General features: G+C 46.5%; 1 protein-coding gene across 5 annotated transcripts in view; it reads right to left on the bottom strand.

The window, feature by feature from the left end:
* Positions 1-12841, bottom strand: part of GIT2 (GIT ArfGAP 2) — a 160654-nt gene that overhangs the window by 87903 nt on the left and 59910 nt on the right. For all 5 annotated transcript variants that reach the window (XM_068239238.1, XM_068239208.1, XM_068239226.1 and 2 more), the window contains exon 6: positions 4149-4279. In XM_068239238.1, coding sequence (XP_068095339.1) covers positions 4149-4279 — 131 coding nt within the window. The remainder of the gene's footprint in view (positions 1-4148; positions 4280-12841) is intronic.

The following is a 12841-nucleotide window of genomic DNA, read 5'->3' as shown; positions in this document are numbered from 1 at the left end:
GCAAACCGTAGCGATTGTAAAATCGCTAGCGGTTTGCGGTTTTGCGATTCAGCCAGCGCAAACGCGCTGGTGGAAAAGGGCCCTTAGTGACAGTGAAGCATAAGCATACCTTTAGTTATACTGTGTGCATTGCAACGCATCATGGCCCACATGCAATTCACTTTTTCTCCCGAGTTTTTACCTAGGTGATATTTTTACAACTTGTCATAAAATGCTTTTCAACTCACCAGCCAGCAATCGAATACTCAAAACAAATTTGATAGTACCTTTTCACCAACTTTTGGGTACTTTTTCAATTGTAAAGCTATGAAAATGTATTTTAAAGAGAAGATAAAAATGTTCTCCTAGGAGATAACGCAGGTGAAAAAGTGATTTGCATGGGGGCCCATATGTCTAAGTTGTGATGTAACTTTTTGTATTCTATCATAATGCAACATACATAGGGTTTGATTCACTAAACCTTGATAACTCATATCACGCCCGAGCTGTTTTTGCGCACGTTTTCACGTTCCTGCACGCAACTGCGAATTTCCTTGAGCAAATGTGCATGGAAATTCGCGATTGCACGTGGAAACGCATGCAAAAATGCTAGATAGGAGTTATCACGGTTTAGAGAATCAAGCCCTTAGTGTGCAATGAGCCTTATGCTACGTACACACTTGAGATAAATGTCCTTGGGAAAGGCAAGATCACAGACCAATTTTACCCCCTACGCAAAGATGCTGTACACATGCAACAGATCAGTATCTGTAAAAGATCAGTTCCTGCAAAATGCATTCATAAGGCCCGTACTCACGGGCTGCAAATGTTGCCTGTCGCCAGCACACGTGAGCGTGTGGGCGACAGGCCGGCGACAGCTTCTCGCCAGGTCCCTCCGCGTACACACGCGGAAGAGGGACCAGCGGCGAGGCGGAAGCTGTCGCCGACGTTCCTCCTCCCCCCGCCGGAAGCTCCATTTGATACAATGGAGGTTGCTGTCGCTAGTCCGCGTACTCACGCGGACTAGCGACAGTTGCGGGGGAGGTGCGGCGGCGACTGTCGCCATGCGATTGAAACTTTCAATCGCATGGCGACATGAGCGGCGGGCGACAGTTCGGGGTGCGCGCGCGTGCGACGGCCCATACTCACGGGCGACCTGTCGCCACAACACGCGCGCGCCGCGTGTTGAGGCGACAAAAGTCCCTCGTGAGTATGGGCCATTAGTCTGATATCTGCAGATCTCATACACACCTTGTTTAACGGACAATCATCTGCACATCAGATCTTTTGCAGATACTGATCTTTTGTGTCTGTACAGCATCTGTGTGTGCAGCATCTTGCAAAGATTTCTGTCTGATGGGGAGTTCAGCTCCATAGAAAAGACTGTGTAGAGTATGGTTGTCATACTACATGAAGGGTGGTAAGATTGGTCTGTGATCTTTCATTTTCCAAAGACTTTTATCTCAAGTGTGTACTTAGCATTAGCCGGGGGCGAGGGTAATGGAAAATTTGGGCTCCAGCTAGCGCCGGAATTTTTTTCGTGCCGTCATAGGCACCCACTGAAATACCGGCATTGCGGGGAAATTTGGGCACCCGCGGTGCCTGATATTGTTTATCAAGTGCCCAAATTTACCTGCAATGCCAGTATTACAATGGGTGCCTATGGTGGCGCCTGAAATATTGCATTTTTGTTGCAGCGATTGGCGGTGGGGGTTAAAGGCAACCAAAGACAAACGATTCAGAATAAAATATACATGCCTGGGGCTTCCAGCAGCCCCCTCCAACCTGATTGCTCCCATGCGACCCTCTTCTCCCTCTCCATTCGCCAGCAATTGGCCACTGAAAGTCCTCCAGTCCGGGGCCAACTTCACATGCGCGACCCAGCCGTGCGCATGCTCCTGCCTTGTTCACGTAGCATGGAGCATTCTGTGCCTGCACAGGCGCAGAACACTCCCGGCACAGGGAAGCGCACCTGGCCGGACTGCGTATGTGCCGATTGGCCCGGACTAGAGGATTTTCCGCGGCCAGTTGCATGTGAACGGAGAGGTAGAAGAGGACAGCATGAGCGTGATCAGGCTGGAGGGGGCTGCTGGAAGCCCCAGGTATACATATTTTATAGCGGTGGCCCCATCTCTGTTAGCCGTGGGGTGGGTGGTTAAAGGGAAGATCCGCGCTGCTAAAAAAAAAAACTGCACTCACCTGGGGCTTCTTCCAGCTCCTGGCAGTCGATCGGTGCCCTCGCCGCAGCTCCTCTCCCTCCGGGCGTTCAGCGGTGAAGAAGCCGACCTCGCCAGGTCGGCTTCCGGGTCGGCGTCATGTGCGTTCCACTGCGCGGGTCACGTGGTGTAAGTGACGTCATCGGGTCTCTACTGCGCAGGCGCAGTAGTTCTGCGCCTGCGCAGTAAAGACCCGATGACGTCTCTGCACCACGTGACCCCCCGCCGTGGAGCGCACAGAAGCCGACCTTCTTCACCGCTGGATGCCCGGAGGGAGAGGAGCTGCGCCGAGGGCACCGATCGACTGCCAGGAGCTGGAAGAAGCCCCAGGTGAGTGCAGTGTTTTTTTTTTTAGCAGCGTGAACCTTCCCTTTAAGCTTAGACATCGGTAGTCAGAGGGTTAAGTGTGAGAAAATGGTTATGTTTAGCTACAATAAAATATCGTATGTATTTCCGATATTTTACTATAATCATTTTAACTGTAATAGTAGAATATCGGTAAATTTACTAATATTCTACTATCAGGTTTTCTGGCGCCATTTTAGCATGTATGCTGTGGAAGGTAGCTGTCTCAAAACAGGATAAAGCAGAGCATTGAGCTCATTTTAATGTGAAACCTCCGAAGTGGAGGTGAACTTTACCTAAATAAAGGAGTCCGACTCATCCAGTCAAGAACATATATAGCATAAATATAGAATACAGTATATATAAATAATAATCTAGCAATATGTATTTTGTGTGTGAAGCAGTCTGTTATTGAGTCATAACGTAGCTCCTATTTACCGGTCATTACAGCAAAGCACTGTATGCCTGCTATAGTATACTCACAAACTCTGCAGGGTGATAGGGTGAGTCACTGCCAGGCTGTGTCTGCTCACTCTCCTAATTTTGTTTCTCCCTTGTCTGCTCTGACCACCCATATTAACCTGGAGAAACAGTCAGTGCAGAGAGGAGCAGCCTGGGGCAATCTGACTACAAGTGTACAGCAGGAGGAGGGGGGAGGGGTGCAGAAGGAGGCAATCTTTGTGGAGGGACATGCTAACAAAACAAACACAAAAGAAAAATGATTGCGAAGGGGTAACAAACAAGAGAGGGAAACTACAAGCCTGATGTGTGGAGAAATGCTGATAGTTTTTCAGCGTTGTTAGCCCTCACTCCCCATCCCTCCCCTACTCATTACAAATCTGATAGCCTTTAACCTTTTTCCTCAGACCTGCAGATAAGCAGGGTGCGTCTTCACACTGTGACAAGTCCTCTTGTCAGCACACTCTTCCTGCAGCCCTGTAGCTCTGCCTGCCTGAACATCACACGAGTTCACCCGACACTGCAGACACAGGGCTGCAGGAGGAGTGTCTGATAAGATGCTTCCATGCTGGGACAGTCCGTGCAGGCAGACTGGGGGCAGAGACACTACAGACACGAGGCTGCAGGAGGAGTGTCTGAACAAAGGACTTTACTGTGACAGAGTAAACACACACTGATCTCTGCAAAGTAACTGAGTGCCAGCAAAACGTCAGGGGCACAGAGGAAGATCACAGCTGGGGCTGCAGGAACCACTTCTCCCTCAGTGCCTCGTGCACATGTCCTGCCTTGATGACGGGAGGACAACAGTTTTTTTTTTTATCCCCCTAACTGCAAGAAAGCTTTTAGTGACATCACTACCCAGAAGGCAGTGCGCACAAGGCTAATTAAGTCATCCGCGGAGGTAACTCTTGAGGGGGCGTGGCCTAGCCATTAAAGGTGACATAGCAGCAAAATTATGTATTTATATCAGAAAATACTGGGTTTTCCCCCATAAAGTGGGTATAGGCTAACTGTTGGCAAGGAGATGGTTTTGAGCTTACAGTTCCTCTTTCAATTACTTGTACAACTCCCTGTTCAACATTTCACTACAGTAAAACAGTATTTCTGTTGTTCTGAGAGACAACTGCATACAGAACAGTATCCACTCACCTTGCATAGTCAATGGGAGTTTTACCAGCAGAATCAGGTGTTCCTGGATCGGCACCATAAACTGTAAGAAGTTCAGCCTGTAAGATCTGCCCTGCTTTAGCAGCCACATGAAGTGGTGTACTTCCCTTTTCCTTCAACACAAAAAACACAGAACTTCAGTGGAGTAGTGAGATCCAAAAGGACCTTAAAGAGACTCTGTAACAAAAATGTCATCCTGTTTTCTACCAGCCTACAAGTTCCTAAACCTATTCTAATGTGCTCTGGCTTACTGCAGTACTTTCTACTTACAACGTCTTTGTAATAAATCTACTTATCTTTCCCCTGTCGGATTTGTTGCACTGTGTCTGGAAGGCTGCCAACTCTTCGGTGTTGTTGATCTGTTATGCACGCCCCCTCTATGCACACTACCATGTGTGTTATTTACATTAGGCAGCCTCTCTGCTATCTTATCTTTTAAAAGCTGGATAAATTGTCCTCTGTTAAGCTGTGAAAGGAGCTGGCTGCCTGGGCTGTCACATGCTGAGGAATTACAGACACAGGGCAGAGCTGTCTGCAAGAAGAAACAATCAGCCTGCCACTCTTCAGTGGATGAGAGCTGCAGGGGGGTAAACACACAAATGATCTATTGAGATTCAAAAGGAAAGCTGTTTACTGCCTGCTTGTGTATGGATGCATTTTCTATGTGTGGACATACTGTACATCAACCTACTTCCGGCTTTGGTGGCCAATTTGTTTGTTTATAAACAAACTTTTTAAAACTGTTTTTGCGGCGGGGAGCGGCAAAATAGTGACAGAGGGGAATAGAAGATGTCCCCTAACGCACGGGTATGTTTACTTTTGTGCGATTTTAACAATACAGATTCTCTTTAAGATGCTGGATTGATCATTGACCTTTATCTGGATTCTCCTATAAACAGGACCTGATCTGTGAGCCAAAAATTCTATCAGGCTGAACTAGCACCTGCATCACCTCTTACAAAAACAACAAATGCTGGGCCCACCACATTTCTCTCCCAAATGTCTGGGTAGCATACGTATATCACATAATAAATTGCAGGTGACACAGGGATGCCAGGTGACAGTCTGTTCAAGGATTTAAAGTGAACCCGAGGTGAAAATAAACTGATGAGAAACAATTGTTTTTACCTTCCTACTCCTAAAAATGACTTTTTTTTAATAACCTATGGTTTTAATTTTAAATATTTACAAAGTATGTTCTATTCCCTTTGCTCAATGACAGTCTATTAAGTGTCCCAGAGTTAAAATGCACGATCTATTGACCTTTTTCTATCTATCCCCTGCCCTCAGAAGTTGTATTTTGCCAGGAAATTTTTATGGCTGCAATTTGCCCATCAGTGAGGTTTAGGGCTGGTTCACACAGGCGAATGCTGGGCTCCCCCGCAGTGTCTCAGTCAAATGCTTTTTCAGCACCTCTGCAGAAAAGCATTTGCAGGCTTTTGGCAGCGATCAATGGTTTTCACCACTATAAGGGGACATAGAGATGCAGTGGTAAGCGACCCTGGAAGCTGCATGTTGCTTCCAGGGTTGGTTGAAACGACGGGGGGAAAAAATGGGATCAGAATGCAATGTTTGTGCAAACAACTGTAAAAGTACAGAACAAGCACTTCCATCCATTTGATTGGGCAGCGCTCAACCAGCCCTCACTATATTCCTGACAAGGTACCAACAAGACAGAAAGCTGTCACTTGCATGCCTGAAAATAAACTCTTTCAGGCAGCAAAATTAAAAAAAAAAAAAAAAAAAAAAAAAAGTTTTCACCAAGTTTTGTCAGGATAAATATTAACAAAAAAAAAAAAAACTGTCAAAATCAGGACTCAGCAATGAACCTTGATTCTTTATCAAAAGAACATTCACAGACAAACTAATTGTTTTCTGCTTGTAAATATGGTTCAACACTGGATCATCTTATTTCTAAATTGCGGAAACCATCCAACTCCCTCCGCAAAGGGGGAACCTTCTGACGCTCCGCACAAAGCATTTTTCAAAGCAGCAACTATGGAGGAGTAAGGCTGAGGTTAATGCAGTTACACACAGTTTTCTTTTTTTAATGCATGCAGCAAAGGTCCGCTTTAGGAGTAATTAAATGAAACGCTATCCTAACTATCCAACAAGGGAATCAGATGAAGATAAATGAATTATTAAATCGCGGCCTAGAATGAACACTTTAAATTAGGTCAGCTGAGCAGAAGTTTTGCCAAGTAAATTATCAAGGGAGCTCACGTATAGGGAAAAGCACAGTCATCTATTACTTCCAAACTGGTTCATCATCAGTTATGTCTATGCCTCTATTGCATTCAAGTATATTGTCTACAGAAGTTAAGTCAGAAATCTCCATTTTGTCATTTTGTTTTTATTCTAGATCCATTTAGGCTTCTTGCACACAGGGACGTTACAGGCGCACGTTAGTGCAGCCTGTAACGCTCCCCCAACGCACAGCAATGTAACACAAGTGGGCTGTTCACACTGCCCACGTTGAGTTACATTGTAACACAGCAAAGTGCTGCATGCTGTGCGTTCTACGCGGCTAAGCCGCGTTAGACTGTTTGCACATGCCCAGTCATGTTGGGGAGGAGGGGAGAGCGGCCGGGCACATGGCTAATTAATAATCACTGCACTCAGTGACGTGCAGTGTTTACTTCCTGGAGCGGCCACTCTGTGCGGCGATTGGCCGGGCGGGACCACGTGATGCCGCATGCGTCCAAGAGTACGCATCACGGACGCCAGAGTGAGCTGCACAACGCGACTCACTCCGACGTCCACACCAGAGAGCACCAGGCGTTGCGTTAGGGGCGCGTTATGTGCCCTATAACATCCCCTAAACGCAACGTCCTGGTATGTAACTAGCCTTAGAGGATGCAGACAATGGAAAAAAAAAACAAAAAACATCACACTCACAAGAGCATTAAGCTTCCGCACACTGCTATTAAGACAGGCTGCTCCATTACACATACTGTGATAAATGAGAAGTTAGGTGACCGTGCCAAAGGGATTCCTTATGTGACCAGTCTCTACACACAAGCATGTGCATACTACTCTACATTTAAAGACGTATTCCACCCAATAGATTTTCATAAGCCCAGGAATGGAGATGATGAAATGACATGCATTGCACCTGTGAGACTGTCAGTGGGGTCATACCTGCAGTCAACTAAGTTTATTTTGTCTGCAACTTTGAGAGAGAACATTAGGAATTCCCTTACACTTTTTTTTTTTGATCAACAAAACTCAGTTTTCTGGACAGAGATGGCGGCATACCTCTGGGTTAGGCCCCGCCCCCTGACCACAATAGGACAGCTTGCTAATAAAACTAACCCCCCCCCCCCCCGCCATTCTTTTTCCTCTGTCCTCGTATGGACAGGTTTGCTTTTTTTTTTTTTCTTCTTACCTTGAGTCTGCCGTTTTTCTTTTTTTTTTCTCCTTTTTTGTGGCAGCTGAGGACGGGTTCAGCCTCTCCCGTCATGCGGCATGCATTGCGGCCTCTAAAGGGGGCTCATAGATGCAGGGGGTGAGGTACCCTCACTGCCGCTCCCTAGGTGCTGAAGCCGCGTTTAGCGGGCGTCCGTTTGGACTTAGGACCGCCTTTTCGATCCCCAGGCCTTCCCCTTGCTTCTGGGATCTCCGGCCAATCAGGGACGTCACAAGATCTCGCGAGATCTCGGCGCCCATTCATCCGTCATAAAGCAGGAAGCACTTCGGAAGGGATTCTGGTACGCCAGACGCCACACGCTTGTTGATAGCGTGGGTGCAGTAGGCTTGCTGCGGTACCGCTGCTGCATAAGACACTCTTCAAGCATGGAACCTGCGGAAAGAAGGACTGAGGACTCTGTTACAAATCCTCCAGAGAGGCAGGAGAGGTAATGAATGATTATTGAATCATTCCTTGGCCTTGTTCAGCACCAGGGTGATCCTTTAGTTTTAGTTCACGGGCTGTAAAAGAGGTTTTTTGTTTCTCCCATCAGTATAAGCGGATGTTTTTAGTGGAGCATTGTTTTCTTCTATGTTTCCACAGTTCGCATGATGGTGAGAGGAGGAGTGCGGGGTCTAAACGGCGCCAATCCTCTGAGAGAATTAGATCTCCTTTGAGGTCAAGAAGAGATGAGAAATCTTCTAGAAAAGAGTCACCTAGAAGACAGAGCAAGAAGTCTGATCAGAGACATTCACCGCAGAGACGCCAGTCTAAGAGACGGTCTCCTAGCAGGAGCAGGTCTCCCAGGAGATATTACTCGAGCAGATATTATAGCTCACATAGAAGCAGGTCTCCTAGGCGCAGGCACCATTCTAAGGACCGAAGGTCTCCTAGTAGACACTACTCTTCAGGCTATGGGTCAAGGAGACACAGGTCAGAGAGGCGGTCTGTGAGCCCTTATAGGAGACAAAGATCTCCACATCCAGGGCCAAGCACAGAACAAAGATATTCTCAGCCTGAAAGATCATGCTGCTGGTCCTGTGGTCAGCCAGCAATGCCAGATAAGATGGTATGCGAAGCATGCTTCATGGAACTGGGCAGAAAAAAGGAGACTGACAACCAGCAAGTGATGTCATTCATACAGCAGGCGGTGCAGGAATCTTTTGAAAAATTGGCAGCCGCTCAGGCGCCTCCAGTTCCTCCACAGGGTCAGTCAGATGAGGTCTCTACCTCAATGGGTCTTCCACAGATGGGTTTTGATTTTGCCCTCATTCCGGCCTTTGTATCAGAAGTCAAGTCGGCGATAGGCTGGGAAGAGGAAAAGGGAGAGTCACTGGAACCGGATAAATATTATCCTCATCTAGACAAACAGCCGAATAACTTTCCTTTTATGAAGGTGATCAAAGATATCTTTTATAAAGAATGGAACAAGGTGGAGCAGAAGCCTTCATTATCAAATCGCTTTACGAAGCTTTATCCTTTAGATGAGGAGGAGGTGAAGATCATGGAGTCACCACCAGTGATAGATGCGTCTATAATGAGCTTGGCAAGGCACGTCACTCTTCCCATGGACAACGCGGTATCTTTCAGTAACCCTCTAGACAGGAAGATTGACACTGATCTGAAGAAGGCCTTTCTGGCAGCCGGAGCAGCCTGCAGACCAGCGGTGGCATTGACTTCATTGGCGAAGGCCGCAAGGGTGTGGATAGACAATATTGAGACGGCTTTAAATTCTGATACAGATAGACGTGAAATTATAAAGGCACTGGATGAACTTAAGCTGACCAGTGATTTCATGGGAGAAGCTGCCATCGACACCATCAGGTCTTCTGCCAGAGCAATGCTCCATACGGTGACAGCCAAGAGAGCTCTTTGGTTGAAGCCATGGTCGGCGGACCAATCGTCTCGAAACAACTGGTGTAAGATACCATTCGATGGCAAGCATCTATTCGGTCCTGAAATGGATGGGGCAATAGCGAAAGTGACAGGAGGAAAGTCAGGTTTATTGCCACAAGACAGGAAAACAAGGCCCTTTCGGCAGCAAACAACCAGAAGGCAATTTACAGGGAAAGGTCAGCAGTCCAGATCCTATAGGCCAGGGAAAAACAGTTCAACAAGAACTGGAAAGGTTCACAGTCGTCCTTTCTCAAGTCAGGAAAGCCGAAGTCAACTCTCAGTTCTGGACAAGGTCAAAAGTCCTTTTGAAGGTGCGTCCACCCAGTCACTACCAGTAGGAGCAAGATTGCATTACTTTTGGGAAGTCTGGGTGGATTCAATAGAAGATGTGTGGGTACACAGAACATTGAAGAAAGGACACTCATGGAGGTTCAAGAAGGCTCTGCCAAGGAGGAGATTTTTGTAAACAAAGTTGCCAAAGAACAAGCTAAAGAGGGAAGTACTGATGGATTATGTGGACTCTTTAGCGCAAGTAAAGGCAATAATTCCGGTGCCGCTCGAACAGAAGTTTTCAGGAATATATTCACCATTGTTTGTGGTTCCAAAGGCTTCAGGAGGATGGAGGCCAGTTCTGGACTTAAAGTTTCTAAACAAACATATCAAAATGCGGCACTTCAGAATGGAGTCTTTACAGACTATAATAAAGTTGGTGAGGCCAAACGACTGGATGACGACCATAGATCTGTCCGACGCATATCTACACATTCCGATAAAGCACAATTTTCAGAAGTTTCTCAGGTTCTCAATCAGAGACGAACATTGGCAGTTTCAGAGCCTCCCATTCGGCCTGTCGACAGCCCCAAGAACCTTTTCAAAGATCCTTCTTCCGGCAATTGCGTCTCTGAGACGCAAGGGGCTAAGGGTGTTCCATTACCTGGACGACATCCTGTTAGTCCATCAGGATCGTCTAGTCCTGTTACAACATCAAAAGATGCTAGTGGAAGAGTTGCAAAGGTTGGGTTGGCTAATAAATTTTCAGAAGAGCCAACTACTTCCTGCCCAAGATATGATCTACTTAGGGGCCAGGTTCGTTACCAAGGAGAACAAAGTATGTCTACCGGACCAAAAGGTGGTAGCGATCCAGCAGAAAGTCAAATCATTTCTAGCACAGAGAGTTGTATTAGCAAAACAGTGTCTGAGTCTCCTGGGGACATTTTCATCAGTAATACCCATGGTGAGATGGGCACACTGGCACATGAGGGAGTTTCAGATATTCTTTTTGAGGTCATGGAACAAGAGGAACATGCTACAAAAGTTTATACTGCCTCTAGGGGTAAGGAACTCGCTATGTTGGTGGACTCTCAAAAGCCATCTAATATCATGTCATCTAATCCAACATCAGACCCCTGTAGTGATAACAACGGACGCAAGTCTACAAGGATGGGGAGCTCACTGCAAGGGACTTTGTGTGCAAGAGAGGTGGAGAATCCCTCAAGTCAGAGTGCCGTCAAATCTCCTGGAACTGAGGGCAGCCTTTCTAGCGTTAAGAGCTTTTCGTCATTTGATCATGGGAGAATCAGTGCTTCTCCAGATAGACAATACAACAGCGGTATCCTATGTCAGGAGACAGGGAGGAACAAGGAGTCAGTCCCTCTTGGAAGTGACATCCCAAATTATGAATTGGGCTCAAAACAACTTGTTGGACTTGTCGGCAGTATATCTGCCAGGCCAGCAGAATATCCTGGCAGATCGACTGAGCAGACACTTCTCCAGTGCACACGAATGGTCTCTAAACCAGGAAATATTTCAGCAGATTGTACAGAAATGGGGAGCCCCACAGGTGGATTTGTTCGCCTCAGTCAGCAACTCGAAAGTGCGCAGTTTCTATTCACGCCTTCATCACCCGAAAGCCTTAGGGATGGACTGTCTGTTGCACCCATGGACGTTCAGTCTCGGATACGCCTTCCCACCATTTCCAATGATCACGAGATTCCTGCAGAAATTGGCTCTCGAATCGTGCACGATCATTGCTATTCTGCCCTATTGGCCGAGGAGACCATGGTTCACACGGTTACTGGAGCTGAGTGTAGAGGAACCCTGGAACCTTCCAGCAATCCCGGATCTACTCTCTCAAGGAAACCTACTGTATCCAGGGGTGAACAGTCTCAATTTAACGGCATGGAAATTGAGAGGGAAAGATATAGAACCCTAGGGTGTTCTGAAGAAGCGATATCTACTCTATTACAAGCAAGGAAAAGATCAACAAATACTACGTACTACAGAATATGGGAAAGATTTGCAGCCTTTGCCACTACAGAAGGGTTCAATATGCTTATACCTAATGTCCATCACATACTGAACTTTCTCCAGACTGCTGTGGATAGTCAATTAAGCTTATCAGCAGTCAAAGTTCAAGTCTCTGCCTTGTCAGCCTTAACCAACATTAAATGGGCATTTAATCCTTTAGTGATACAATTCATCCAAAGGGTTCAGAAAATCAGGCCTCCCAGAAAGCCTTTTTTCCCCCAATGGGACTTATGTGTGGTATTGCAAGTTCTGTCGGAACCTCCGTTTCATCCTGTCGAAACAGCATCCCTATGGAATATAACTTTGAAAACTGTTTTTCTGGTTGCCATAGCCTCGGCTAAGAGAGTTTCAGATATACAAGCCCTGGGATGCTCTCAGAATCTGATTCAGTTCTTCCCGGATAGAGTTGTGATTAGACCAGTGCTTAGTCATGTTCCTAAGGTCGCTACACCCTTTCACATAAATCAAGAGTTGACCTTGCCAACATTTCCAGTAGATCACGAATGTTACCCTGTGGATGTAGGGAGAAGCATACAGGCTTACCTAGACATTACAGCTTCCTTTAGGTCTACAGATCACCTTTTTGTAAACATTCAGGGGCCTAAAAAGGGATCTTCAGTATCAGCTAGAACTATTGCTAATTGGCTAGTGAAGTTAATTCAGCAAAGTTACAAGGCTAAGGGTCTGGTAGTTCCAGTAGAAGTTCATGCACATTCTACCAGAGGGATGGCAGCCTCCTGGGCTTCATTTACTAAAGTGTCGGTTGATACTATTTGTAAGGCGGCGAGCTGGTCATCGCCACATACGTTCTTGTCTTATTACCATGTTGACCCTGCTTCCCTGACTACGCTAAGTTTTGGTAAAGCTGTTCTTTCTGCAGTTGGAAAATAAAGTGTATTGTGTTTTGCATTTCCCTCCCTCTCTGTGTGATTTTGTACGTCCCAGAGGTATGCCGCCATCTCTGTCCAGGAAACAGGAAAATTGAATACTTACCTTCCAGTAATTTTCCTTTCCTGGAACAGAAGATGGCGGCATACGAATCCCACCCTCCTGTCCATTCGAG

Source organism: Hyperolius riggenbachi, chromosome 1 (assembly GCF_040937935.1).
Source record: "Hyperolius riggenbachi isolate aHypRig1 chromosome 1, aHypRig1.pri, whole genome shotgun sequence".
In the NCBI taxonomy this organism is placed as follows: domain Eukaryota; kingdom Metazoa; phylum Chordata; class Amphibia; order Anura; family Hyperoliidae; genus Hyperolius; species Hyperolius riggenbachi.
This window is presented reverse-complemented; position numbering and strand designations above follow the sequence as displayed.